The 15,064-nt window shown below is 42.6% G+C and overlaps 1 protein-coding gene across 1 annotated transcript; it reads left to right on the top strand.

Annotated features, from left to right (window-relative positions):
- Positions 1-13,338: 13,338 nt before the first annotated feature.
- Positions 13,339-14,282, top strand: LOC143925357 (olfactory receptor 7C1-like). Its single transcript, XM_077449926.1, has one exon. It carries the CDS (start codon positions 13,341-13,343, stop codon positions 14,271-14,273), a length of 933 nt encoding a protein of 310 aa, XP_077306052.1. The 5' UTR covers positions 13,339-13,340; the 3' UTR covers positions 14,274-14,282.
- The last annotated feature ends 782 nt before the right edge of the window (positions 14,283-15,064 follow it).

Genomic DNA, 15,064 nt, shown 5'->3' with positions numbered 1-15,064 from the left:
GAGGGGGTGAGCCCTTAGAGGGCCAAGATGCAGAGTCTAAGAAAGTAAGCCCATCAAATCTTCATCAGAGCCCCCTGCAAAAAGTGGTGGACATTTCTGGTGGGGGTACCAAGTTGTGGAATTTAACCACTTCAGCCCCAGGAGGATTTACCCCCTTCCTGACCAGAGCACTTTTTGCGATTCGGCACTGCGTCGCTTCAACAGACAATCGTGCGCTCGCGCGACGTTAGACCCAAACAAAATTGATGTCCCTTTTTCCCCAAAAATAGAGCTTTCTTTTGGTGGTATTTGATCACCTCTACGGTTTTAATTTTTCGCTCTATAAACAAAAAAAGAGCAAAAATTTTGGAAAAAAAAGCAATATTTTTTACTTTTGGCTATAATAAATATCCCTTAAAATATATACAAAAAAAAATTTTTTCCCCCTCAGTTTAGGCTGATATCTATTCATTTTTGGTAAAAAATGTTGTGCGCAAAATTTATAGCGTCTACAAAATAGGCGATAGATTTATAGCATTTTTATTATTCATTATTTTTTTATTAATAATGGGTGCGATCTGCGATTTTTATAGGGGCTGTGACATTATGGAAGACAGATCAGACACTTTTGACACTATTTTGGGACTAAAGTGTAAATGACACTGGCAGGGGAGGGTTTAAACACTAGGAGGCGATGAAGGGGTTAAGTGTGTCCTAGGGAGTGATTCTAACTGTGGGGGGGGAGGGGCTACACCTCACATGACAGCGATCACTGCTCTCAATGACATAGAGCAGTGATCTCTTTCCTGTCACTAGGCAGAACGAGGAAATGCTTTTTTACGAAGGCATCTCCTCATTCTTCCTCTCTGTGACACAAGCGCGGGCACCCGGTGGACATCGAGACCGCGGGACCATCAGTCACGGAGACCGTGGGAGACCGCCTGCCATGGTCTCCGTGACTGCTGGTCCCGCAGTCAGGTCTCGATGTCCACCGGGTGCCAGCGCTTGTGTCAGAGAGGAAGAATGGGGAGATGCCTTTGTAAAAAAGCATTTCCTCGTTCTGCCTAGTATATTTCTTTACTACTAATGGCAGCGATTTTTAGTGGGACTGCGACATTGTGGTGGACAAATCAGAATTCTAACTGGCACTTTTGACACTTTTTTTGGCACCAGTGACATTATTACAGTTATCAGTGCTAACAATATGCACTGTTACTTTACTAATGACATGGGCAGGGAAGGGGTTAACACTAGTGGCGATCAAAGGGTTAAGTGTGTCCCTAGGATGTGCTTTCTAACTGTGTGGGGGATGGACTGACTGGGTGAACACAGAGATCCATGTTCTTACTTAGCAGGAGCAAAGGATCCATGTGTTCTCTCCTGTCAGAATGGTGATCTGCCTTGTTTACATAGTTAAAATAAACATTTGTCAGAAATCTGGGAATTCAAGTTTATCCAATGATGAGAAAAAGTAGTTATTATTATTATTCAGGATTTATATAGCGCCAGCAATTTACACAGCGCTTTACAATATAAAAGGAGACAATACAGTTACAATACAATAAAATACATGAGGATTTAGGTTCGGTTCACACAGGGGCAACACGACGTGACTTTAAGTGACTTGATGTGATGTGGACGTGACTTGGCGTGACTTGGACACGACTTACAAAACTACTTTAAGTCGCCCCAGGCCCGGCGACTTGCCGTGGCCAATCAGAGAATGAGCTCTCAGGGGGGGAACTCCTTTTGAGAGCTGATAATTCTCTGAGAGTCGCCTCTGTATAGACAGAGATCTGACTTGGAGGCGACCTCCATTGAAATCAATGGGTACCAGTCGCCTACAAGTCGGATAGAAGTAGTACAGGAACCTTTTCTGAAGTCGGAGCGACTTCAGTAGTGTGCATTAAGACGGCTCTCATTCACTTACATTGATTTTTACATGTTGTGCGACCTGAGGTGACTTGGGGCGACTTGAAGTCGGATCTGAGTCGCCCCTGTGTGAACCGGCACTAAGAGGGCCCTGCTCAGAAGAGCTTACAAACTAATAGGGTGGGGCAGATGGTACAAAAGGTTATAACTGTGGGGAATGAGCTGATGGAAGTGGTAGGAGATTATTTGGAGACATGATAGGCTTCCCTGAAGAGATGAGTTTTCAGGGATCGCCTGAAGATAACAAGAGTAGGGGATAGCCGGACCAGTGGAGGTAACGAGTTCCAGAGGATGGGAGAGGCTCTGAAGAAATCCTGGAGACGAGCATGGGAGGAGGAGACGAGTAAGCCTGAGAGTAGGAGGTTGTGAGAAGAGCGGAGAGGACGATTTGGGTGATATTTGGAGACAAGATTGTTGATGTAGCTTAGGGCAGAGTTGTGAATGGCTTTGTATGTTGTGGTTATTATTTTGAATTTAATTTACTGGGTGATTGGGAGCCAGTGTAGGGATTGGAGAAGAGGGTTGGCAGACACTGAGCGGTTGGTAAGGTGGATAAGTCTAGTGGCAGCAGCATTCATGATAGACTGAAGAGGGGAGAAGCCTATGGAGAGGCAGGCCAATGAGAAGGGAGTTGAAATAGTCAAGGCGAGAGATAACGAGGGAGTGAATGAGGAGCTTCTCTTTCATCAAAATCATTATTCAGCATACTGTATGTACCACATCCAGAGATATAGAAAAGTTCTATACAAGTTTCCTGTTTTTTTGTAAAGTTTACCCTGGCCCCGATTCCCTAAAGCTGGCCATACACCTATAGATTATCTGTAGATTTTCTATGGTTAGATGGAAAACGTGCAACAGATTTCTCTATGTTTGCTAAACTGTGTGGATGGAGGAATCTCCCGCTTTTTCCATCATAGAAAATCTGCAGATAATCTATAGGTGTATGGCTAGCTTAAGTCTCTATCTAGGTCCTTTAGGACCTGTGTTAACAGGCTTTGGGCTTGTGTCAAAGGCATCGATTTGACATAATTTGGAGAAACTTCATTCAGATTTCATTGACAGCTGCATCTGACCTGCAGTTGACCTCCTTCCAACCTGCATTTGATTTAAATCAAGTGGGTTTTTTTGAATTCTCACGGACTAGTATGGGCATCAATATCCCCCTTGACATGAACAAAAGTCCATCAACATAGGTCCTCAGATTTGATGACCAATAAGGAGGTTCAGGAAACGGAAGAGGTCAGGGCCAAGCTTTATTTTTACAAGAAAATTCAGAACATTTCCTTTAGAATTTTAAGGATAAATACATGAGGAGAATGTCATTGTTTTAGTCAAGGTGGCTGTAGATGGGAGGAGGGTAGCTCTGGAGATCATCTTTTTGTCTTGGTCACAGAATCAGCAGGTAATAATCAGAGATTAGCCTTGAGGACTGATGCGGAGCCAGCACTTCACAGACTATTATTTATGACTATGTTTTTTGCTTGAAAGAGCGGTCATTGCATGACCATGTAGGTACAGCCTTTGTGAGTATTTGATACACTTTTATCAATAAATAGTGCTTGAGAAAATGGACTAGGCTGGTGTGCCCTTCTTTTGTTGTTTTTTGTTTAACCGGTTCCCCGACCGCCGCACGCCGATGTACGTTGGCAGAATGGCACGGCATACAGGTACGTCCATTTTTATATGATGCCCTGCAATCGCATGCGCAACGCCGGTCGGGACTCCCGTGAGTCCGGTCGTGGGTCCCGCGGACTCGATCTTCTCACGGGGAGGCTGAAAGGGGAGATGCCATTGTAAACAGCATCTCCCCGTTCTGCCTAGCAACAAGTGACACTGATCTCTGCTCCATGTGATTGGAGCAGAGATCAGTGTTCACTAACACAAGGCCCAGCCCCCAACAGTTAGTAACACGCCCCTAGGAACACTTAACCCCTACACTGCCACCCCCTGGTTAACCCCTTCACTGCCTGTGTCATTTACATAGGAATCAGTGCATTTGTATAGCACTGATTGCTGTATAAATGACAATGGTCCCAAAAATGTGTCAAAAATGTCCGATGTGTCCGCCATAATGTCGCAGTCACAATGAAAATCGCTGATCGCCGCCATTACTAGTAAAAAAAAATTATTAATAAAAATGCCATAAAATTATCCCCTATTTTGTAAACGCTATAACTTTTGCGCAAACCAATCAATAATCGCTTATTGTGATTTTTTTTTTACCAAAAGTATGTAGAAGAATACGTATCGGCCTAAACTGAGGGAAAAACATTTTTTTATATATTTTTGGGGGATATTTATTATAACAAAAAGTAAAAAATTAAGTATTTTTTTCAAAATTGTCGCTCTATTTTTATTTATAGCGCAAAAAATAAAAACCGCAGAGGTGATCAAATACCACCAAAAGAAAGCTCTATTTGTGGGAAAAAAAGGACATCAATTTTGTTTGGGAGCCATGTCGCACGAACGCACAATTGTCAGTTAAAGCGACGCAGTGCCGAATCGCAAAAAGTGGTCTGGTCTTAAGCCAGCAAAATGGTCCGGGGCTGAAAGTGGTTAAGATCATAGATTTCCCCTATTTTAGAAGGGCTACAAAGCTGAGAGTGGACATTGAGCATCACATGAACTAGATTGTTGAATAGGCCCCCTCACCTTCAAAATCTCTTACCACACTTAGTTACAATTGAGGGCTGATGTTGAGTTTCTTTTTTCACTTAAGTGTGTTCTCTTATGCCCCACACACAGGATCGGATTTTCCAACAAGAAATGTTGGATGTGAGCCTTTTGACGGAAAGTCTGACCGTGTGTACGCTCCATCAAACATTTGTTGGCGGACTTTCCACCAACAAATGTTGGCTAGCAGGTTTTTAAATTTTCCGCCAACAAAGTTTTGTTATGCTGTGTACACACGATCGAATTGTCCGGCGTAATTAGTCCGGCAAACAATCAGGCGGATAGTCCGGCAGACTTTCTACCGAACGGACTTGGCCACACATGGACACACGGAAAGTCTGGCGATTGCTAGTGCGGTGATGTACAGCACGTACGACGGGACTAGAAAAAGGAAGTTCAATAGCCAGTAGCCAATAGCTTCCTTTTTTGTACTTGCTTCTGAGCATGCATCATTCTTAGTCCGCCGGCGGAAAGATTGGGCTGCAAAACTACTGAAAAAGTCCGCTGAAGCCCACACACGATCGAATTGTCCGGTGAAATGCGGTCGGGTGGACTAAGTCGCCGGACAATTTGATCGTGTGTACGTGGCATTAGGGGGCACTCCTGATCTGGGAACTCTAAGGGGCACTTCTTATCTGAGCACTCTAGGGGGGGTATCCCTGATCTGGGCACTCCAAGAGGACACTCCTGATCTAGGCACTCTAATGAGCACTAAAATGGGGCATTTCTAGTCTGGGCACAACCAGTTTATCACCCCCCCCCCCCCAATGTTCCCCACGAGGACCTAGAACTAGGTTCCCAAGGCATTGAGAGCAACCTACTTTTTTTTTTTGTGTGGAGATAGAGGTAATCTTCATATCATATCATAACCTCAGAAGGTGGCGTCTACTATACAACTCATTCACATCCCCTCCAAATGTAACTTGCTTCTTTTTGTATTCTTTCATCCTCTAAAATAATTATCTACAAAAATACCATCTACATACTGTACCGTAAGGGCCCTCTTGCTTCTCCTCTTATTTTACTGGGGGACCCCTTAGCAGTGGCGTAGTGTGGGTTGTCAGTACCCGGAGCAAGGCAAGTAATTTGCACCCCCTTGCGACCACCATACTAAACTAAACTACACTGACCACCATACTACACTACACTAACCACCATACTACACTACACTACACTGTCCACCATACTACACTACACTGTCTACTATACTACACTATACTAACCACCATACTACACTACACTACACAGTCCACTATACTATACTATACTATACTACACTATACCGTAGTGCCTACAGTCTGTCTGTCTGTCAGTCAGTCTGTCTGTCTGTCTGTCTGTCTGTCTCTCTCTCTCTCTCTCTCTCTCTCTCTCTCCCCCCCCCCCCCTTAGGCCAGTACCATGACTCTCAGGAGGGAGTCTCACTCACCTCCTTGTCCTGGCCTGCATCAGTCCAGAGATAGGAAGAGGAGGAGAAGAAAGCAGCGGCTCACATTTTTGCTCTCCTCCATGCCTTAGCTTCATTGTCCGAGCGGCGCACTGTGATTGGGCGTATGGGGGGGTCATATGCGGTGGCGGGACTTCAGGAGCAATCGCAGACAGGCCAGCCCTACGCCTAACATGACGCCCAATCACAGGGCGCTGGACACTGAACATGGCGGCCGGAGCATGCGGGGACACAGGAACTTAAAATTAGGAGGAGGCAGCCAGCAGTGACACATACTGGCGCCCCCCCCCCCCCAAATGTCACACCCATGGTCATGGCACCCCCTGCACCCCCCACCGCTATGCCACTGCCCCTTAGATCTACTTTCTTCTTTTTTATTTCTTTTTTTTTTTTACCTTGTAGCTCTTTGAGGACCATTACCTGCAGCAGTACACCCCCCTTGGCACCTCACTCTCCCTAGTAGCCCTGTCATCTGGCAAGACCATCAAAAACTATCAATGGCCATCCATGCACATGAAACACTTTCATATATTTACAGGTGTAGGTTTAAATGCCAATGCAGGTGGCTGTAAAGATGGAATGGGGGGGGGGGGGCATTTGGGTATATTTGAATTGGAGGGGGTGAGTTGGAAGATGGGTATTGTGCAGGGAAGACCCATTTTTGTTATAGGAAGGTTGTGCCCCTGTGTATAAAGTCAGCTACATAAAAAAAAAAAATAATAATAATCTGACCAGTTTGGTGTGGAGGAACTTGTCTGGCCTGCACAGAGCCCTGACCTCAACCCTATTGAACATATATTTGCATACTTCTCTCATGACAAGTACAATTCCCGGCAGATTTATTTTTCAACGAAAGCCTGATAGAATACGTTTTACATTATTCACTTATTAATAAGAACAAAGGAGAACTTTATAAAGAAATACAAAGATATTTTTGGATCATCTGAGGCCCCAGTGAGATCTCAGCAGTGTAATTAGACCCTGGAGGGATATGGCTGGAGATCTCAGGAGGCTTCCAATTGCTTTTATACATGGTGAGATGTGGTGAGGTGCAGGGTGGGGAGAGAACCTTTGTGTCCTCTCTACCCAACACTCCGATCTCCTCTATAGAACTGGATGAAGGAACCCGACCAACACCAGATCTGATAACAAGACCTCTACAGGACACATTTTATCGGTCTAGACCAGGAAGGTGTTGGCGGTTTTAAACATGAAATATTGTTCTACAAGGTCCTTCTAGACAATTATACAGTGTTGTATATTTCTCATCCCTGGTATTCCCGTACACAGACCCCATCCATCATCCATAATTGATTCTGACTATACAGGTGAGTGGTTACAATGTGTCTTATCACACTTCCCTGGTATATTCTGCTCGGCTCCCACATCAGTTTGGGATGGTGAAAGAGAATTCCAAAAATCTGATGACCCCGGTCTGTGTATTTCTCAGAAAAGAAGTCCTGTAATGATGAGATGTTCTGGAGTTCAATTATTACTATACGAGACATAAAAGCAATCACACCCAACTTTACACTGACACCCCCCTGATAATTGCTGCTTCTTATAATTGTACAGATGAGGCAATTCTGGATTAATTTCTTAAGGAGATCACAGAATTCACAAACTCCAATTCACAGACTTTGTACACAGCTACTAAACCCGACATATTATAATAATAAATAAAAAAGAATAATTAATAATAATAAATAGTGTGTGGGGGGGGGGGGGTTTATATCACACAAAGCCTCTTTTCTCTTTCTGTATTGTTCATCGCTGTGTCTTTACCAGAACGTTGTCTGTTGTACTTACTTTTAATGATAATCAATTTATTTACCAATAAAAAAAAGGAAACAAATGTATCAATGTATACATGCTTTCCCAGTCAGCTTTTCTATTACTGTATGTAAGGTATGCAGAGTCTGATGTGATTGGCTCAGCGTTCTCTGTACAGCACCGCGGTATAGGTCAGAGCCATATAAATGTATAATAATAGTATATATATATATATATATATATATTTATGTATATATGTCAGAGGTATATAAATGTATAATAATAAAAGTGTGTGAGTGTGGGAGGGCATTAGAGTGTAAGCTCCTCTGGTACAGAGACTGATGTGACTGGCTCAGTGATCTCTGTACAGCACCGCAGTATATGTCAGAGCTAAATAAATGTATAATAATAATAATAATAATAGTTTATATATATATATATATATATGTATATATGTCAGAACTATATAAATGTAAAATAATAATAGTGTGTGAGTGTGGGATGTGGGGGGTGACATTAGAGTGTAAGCTCCTCTGGTACAGAGACTGACGTGATTGGCTCAGTGATCTCTGTACAGCACTATGTCAGAGCTATATAAATGTATAATAATAATAGTGTGTGACTGTGTGTGTGTGTGCGGGGGTGGGCATAGGTGTGCGCAATCTATTGCATTAGGGTGTGCACCCCAAAGCTCAAACACATATGCGTGTGTGTTTGTGTCTATATATGGCCCTGGCACATCGATCTCCCTGCTGGCACAGTGGAAGAGGAGTGCGTAAACACTTCTCTGATGGCAGAGCCTGTAAGAGGGAGATCTTCCCCATCTCCCCGATGCTACACAGAGTGATAATGCTAATGCGCACTAGGTGATTAGGGTGTGCCCAGGCACACCCGGCACACCCTGTGCGCACGCCTATAGTGGGGAAGCCTTAGAGTGTAAGCTCCTCTGGTACAGAGACTGATATAAATGACTCAGTATTATCTGTAATGTGCTGCGGTATATGTCAGGGCTATAAAAATGTATAATAAAAATAATAATAGTGTGTGACTGTGGGGGGTACATTACAGTGTGAGCTCCTCTGGTACAGAGACTGATGTGAATGGCTCTGTGCTCTCTGTACAGCACTGTGGTATATGTAAGAGCTATATAAATGTATTATAATAATAATAATAATAATATTAATAATAATAGTGTGTGACTGTGGGGGGGGGGGGGGGTACATTAGAGTGTAAGCTCCTCTGGTACAGAGACTGATGTGATTGGCTCTGTGCTCTCTGTACAGCACTGTGGTATATGTCAGAGCTATATAAATGTATAATAAATAATAATAATAATAATAATAATAAGTGTGTGACTGTGGGGGAGGGGACATTAGAGCGTAAGCTCCTCTGGTACAGAGACTGGTGTGATTGGCTGAGTGTTCTCTGTACAGCACTGCAGTATATGTCAGAGCTATATCAATGTATAGTGACTGCAGCACTGCAAAACATGTCAGAGCAATGTTTGAGTAAAATAAATATATTTTAGAACCTCCCAATTGTATTTGGAATATATGAATTTTATGCCTAATGCCGCGTACACACGAGAGGACTTATGTCCGACAGACCTCCAAAGGAGTTCCGCCGGAGTTCCGACGGAGTTCTGGCGGACTTTTCGACCGAACGGACTTGGACACACACCATCACACCAAACTCCGACGGAGTCGAACGTGATGACGTACGACTGGATTCGAATAAGGAAGTTCATAGCCAGTAGCCAATAGCTGCCCTAGCGTCGGTTTTAGTCCGTCGGAGTAGCATACACACGAGCGGATTTTTCGAAGGGGACCGGGTCCGGCGGAGTTCCGTCGGGAAAATTTGAAGCATGCTTCATTTCTAAAGTCCGTCAGACTTTGGCGAATCAAAAGTCCGTTGCAGCCCACACACGATCGAATAGTCTGACGGACTCAGTCCGTCGGAGTTTGGATGTTGAAAAGTCCGCTCGTGTGTACGGGGCATAATTAGTCCCACCTATTACAGAAAGATATTACGGTACTGTGTGAAGTTATCATGACTCCTCTGGGAACTGATTATTATGAAGCATAGACTTGTATTAGGTTCTGTGGAAAAATATAAATGAAATATATAAACTTGCTCCGAATGATGTAAAAAAAAAAAAAAAAAAAAAAAAAAATATATATATATATATATATATATATATATATATATATATATATATATATATATATATATATATATATATAATTATATATATAATAAGTAAATCCAATAAAAATGCAGCTGCTACACACAAAGTGCCAATCACTTGAAAGACATATACAAAAAAAAAAAAAATATTATAAATATAAAATATAATAATACATATTTATTATTTTTGTATTTGTATTGGGTTCTGATCACCTCCTGCCCATTGTATGTAAACCATCAGTAATTAATAAATGTGAGCTGCTTCATGAACAGCTTGCTTTTGGTCGTGATATGTGATTGGCTACATCACATATCACGACCAAAAGCAAGCTGTTCATGAATACTCATAAAACTCATTTCTGACAGCAAAAAAATCACGTATACGGTGATATTTACTCTAGAAGCAATAGTAGTGTAAAAAAAAAAAAAAAAATCTCTGATCACTACTCCAGAGTTCCAGAGCACTACAGTGTTATTATAAGATCCATAGAAAGTACAGGCCGGCAACTCGACAGCTTCTCCATAGAAAAAATGTATTTAAGCATTACAGCAATAACATCATACAAAAATGTTGATGCGTTTCGGCCTTAGGCCATCATCAAACGCGGGATGCTTTTAATGAAGGCCTAAGGCCGAAACACGTCAGCTTGGATGATGTTATTGCTGTAATTCTTAAATAAATATTTTATATGGAGAAGCTGTTGAGTTGTCGGCCTGTACTTTATATGGAACTTTTGTGAGCTTAATTAGCCAGAGCACCGACTGCTCTACACACCAACTAGACTATATAGCGGTGGAGCTTGGGTGAGTTTTGTCTCTTGCTACAGTGTTACTAAGGTGACACTGAGCTGCTACGATGGCAGGGTTTACAAAAATTGCTAAAACAATTAAATCACCACCACGACCTTGGTCACACCTGACACTGGGTTAAAGCAACACCTACGCGATGCGTCCCACCTTGTAAATCAGTGATTATCCCGCAACACCCTGTAGGCCTATCTTACAGCCTAGAATTCCTACGGTAGGTTCCTAGCCCCAAACCCTGGGGCAGTGTTGGGAGATCTTAAACCACATCTTGGCTTTCATATCATACTGCCACACGCAACTGGCTCTATTACATAATACCATCAGACTCTACTTAGCTGGCATCCAGCATTTTGTCCCCTTATAGAACCCTACCAAGCCATCCTTGTTTTCTGCCCATGCAGTCAAAACCTTCCTACACGGTATCCACAGGCAGCAACCCCAATACTAGTAGAACGTGCCTACCCAGCACTAGTGCCATCTTCAGAGACATGTCTACCATGCCGTCACTTTCCCCCTTCGGGTCACTGCCCACCCTGGTCTTCCAAGCAGCCACCTACCTGGCCTTTTATGGCTTCTTACGTCCGAGTAAGTTCATGGTCACCGGCCTCGTCAGGTACTACGGAGATGTAATTTGATACGCCTTCAGAATCACGTAATCCTGCACCTCGTAGTGTCCAAAAATGCAACAGTCCGCTCCTGGGCTAGATATCAAGCTATTCCACACTCACAATGCCTGGTGCCCAGTGGCCATTCTAGATCAGTTGTTAGCTCATCTGTCCAACCTCTCGGAGTCTAGCCCATTGCTACCTTTCCCTACTAACCCTTTAAGTGGTAACCAGTTCACCAGACACGTTAGAATCCTCTTGCTTAACTTAGGCCTTGACCCCAGCCGATATTCTGGACATTCCTTCCACATTGGAGCGGCATCAGCTGCGTCACAAAACGGGGTCCTGGACCACGTCATCAAGAAAATGGGCAGGTGGAAATCCACTTGATTTGCTTGATACAACCCCAATCCACAAGTAGAAATGTCACAAGCCTTCAGCAAGCTTGCCCTGTAGGATGTTATCAGCTCAAATAAATAATTACCTCCCTAACCAAGTCTTTTGCCTCCTTCTCTTTGCATACCGTCCTGCAGACCAGGGCACACTTCAGATCTACTTTATGTTGTTAGTCTTGTGACGTGTTTACGTGGTTCACATCTATCCCAAACATAGGGCTCCGACCATAATGAGGAAGACCAGTATGGTGGCCCGACATTTTTGGAGGAGCCCGTTAGGTATTTAAGCAGACCACCAACACTGGTCTTTGTCAGTTCCAGTGTGCAGTACCCACCCACCCATTGCCCTTCTTAGGGCACTTCTCTTAAAACACTTTCTCTACTAAACCATCCACTCACTTATCTTGGGTATGCCCCCTTCTCTTGGGATACCGTCCTGCAGACCAGGGCACAATTCAGGTCTACTTTATCTTAGTCTTGTCGTGTTTATGTGGCTCACATCTCTCCAGGACATAGGGCACTGGCCATATATATATATATATATATATATATATATATATATATATATATATATAAATCTATAACCATTTGGAAATGGATTTGTACTTTTTTTGTAGGTTTACACATGTATTCACTGAATATCTTCCTTCATTGAATGTGAGAGTATTGCGGCAACCATCAGTTTTTAACTCACTGCTTTCCACTCTTTGTTATCTTGTTTTATCTGACTTGTATTAATTCATGGTTGATTGACTGTTTATAATTGTTACATTAGATCTGCCTGAAACTGTCACCACCATTATGTATTGCTATTTTTGAACTTTTATAAACTTTTATACTTTAAACCTTTTATACTCTATATACTGCCAGGGGCGGACTGACAACTCATGGGGCACCCGGGCAATAGGAAATTATGGGGCCCCCGGGCAATAGGAGAAGATTATGAAGCCCCCGGGCAATAGGAGAAGATTATGGGGCTCCCAGGCAATAGATTATGTGGCCACACAGTATACACACACACACATACAGTATACACACAATATACACACACAGTAAACACACACAGAATAGGTACTGGAGAGGCGGGGCAGATATAATCTTGGGATTTAAAAAAAACAAACATATTTTTACATACCGTCCCTGGTTTTATTGAGGCTGGCAACTCTGATGGGGCCCCCTAGTGGCATGGGGCCCTCGGGCAGTGCCCAAGTGCCCGAATGGTCAGTCCGCCCCTGTATACTGCAACCCCTCTGTTGGACTTTCTAATACATCTTGAACCTTGAGGGCAGGGCTCTGGTTGCTGGCACTCATCCTGATCAACAGGTGCTGTATACCTTTTCCTCTACATACATTATATTACATATATACAGTATATATATATATATATATATATATAGAGAGAGAGAGAGAGAGAGAGAGAGAGAGATTTTTTTGCATTGCTGTGAATTATCCTTTACAGTCTAGTGAATGGTGTCTTCTCCAGTACTTATCCAGTCTTCCTGAACCCTCACATTATCGCTCCATCTTTTAGTGAATTATTTGGTTATGATGGGAAATCAAACTTCTCAGTCTGAATTAATTTTACTTGGCCTGTCAGACCTCAAAGATTTTCAGGTCCCGGTATTCCTGCTGATCCTCCTCATCTATGTGGCCACACTGGTTGGGAATCTCCTCATCATTTTCTTGGTGGCCTCAGACTTGCACCTGCAGACCCCCATGTATTTATTCTTGGGAAACCTCTCAGTTTTAGACATCCTCATCCCCTCTGTGTCTTCGTCTCAATTTTTTTTTGCTATCTGCACTGGAAAAAATCAGATTTCATACTCATCATGTATCACCCAGGTCTTCTTCTTCACCTGGTTTGCCAGCACTGAGTCCTCCATACTTACAGTGATGTCCTTCGATCGCTATGTTGCCATCTGTCATCCTTTGCAGTATAGGACCATGATAAACACTCACGTGTGTGTCCAGATAGCGTTCTTTTTATGGGTCTACAGATTTATCTTTATCTTGCTACACACACTTTGTTTGCTAAGACTGGCCTTCCCTGACCCCGCCACCATCCCAGGCTTATTCTGTGAACTATATCAGATGATTCAACTCTCATGTTCTGACACATTCCTAAATTATTTGCTTTTTTATTTAGAATCTATAATTCTTGGAGTCACCAGCTTTCTCGTTACTTTCCTCTCCTATGTCTACATTTTCAAAACCATCCTGAAAATTACATTGAAGGATGGAAGACGGAAAGCTTACTCTACCTGCAGTTCTCATCTCACGGTGGTCTTCATTTTTTATGGGGCTGGTTTTTTCAACTACTTTCAACTCAAAACCAAGGATTTTCTGGCAGGCAGAATGATTTCTGTATTTTACACAGTTATCACCCCTCTCTTAAACCCGATTATATACAGCTTGAGAAACAATGACCTGAAAGGAGCTCTTCGAAAAACTCTGTCCAGAATCAGTTCCACGCCATAAACTTTTACTAAAGGATCAGGTATAGCATGTTTGTAAAAATTTTGTGCATCTTTTTGTATCATTATCATCAATAAACCTAAAGAAACCCTATGCTCTGGTGTCTTATTCTTCTTCACTCTCTTGGTTTGTACAAACCTTAAAATAAAGACAAAAAAGATAAAGATAAAGACAAAACCTGATTAGGTTTAGAATGTGGCTGAGAGTAGGTTTAAAGTTAATCTATCTAGCCCTATAAAGAAAGAATTGCTATACTTAGCTATTCTGCAACCGCATTGGTGCCCTCTTTGTGCAGGAAACAACGGATAACAGCTGGGAAATGCCTGGGAAGTGACGTCACTCTTAGAGTTACTATGGAGCTTCTGTTGTCAGCTGCCTCTCATACTACACATTGAAGCTGCCACTGACAGCATAGCTTGGGACCGGATCGGCTGCAGAACAGGTAAGTACAGATACACCAAGTACACAGGTTGGACTGGATGGACTGGTGTCTTTATTCAGTCTTACCAACTATGTAACTATGTATCATTATGTAAAAAACTAAACCATTTTCTTGGAAAAAATTGTCCTTGTATGTATGTACATACATGACAGTACATTCAGGATCAATGGCTCCCCCGGAGTCACCGCTAGCAAGGCTCTTTCCCATTTTTGAATAGTTGGACATATTTGTATCCTCCAACCTATTGGTATGACTCTAACATCTATGTATTGTTAAAAATAGAATGCATGCCAGTAGTATGCTGTTTTGCGGAGCAGAAGCAGTGGTAATCTTTTAATATAATTGTTTTTTT

Source organism: Lithobates pipiens, unplaced genomic scaffold (assembly GCF_037356315.1).
Source record: "Lithobates pipiens isolate NorthernLeopardFrog02 unplaced genomic scaffold, aLitPip1_a1.2 Scaffold_22, whole genome shotgun sequence".
Lineage (NCBI taxonomy): Eukaryota > Metazoa > Chordata > Amphibia > Anura > Ranidae > Lithobates > Lithobates pipiens.
This window is presented reverse-complemented; position numbering and strand designations above follow the sequence as displayed.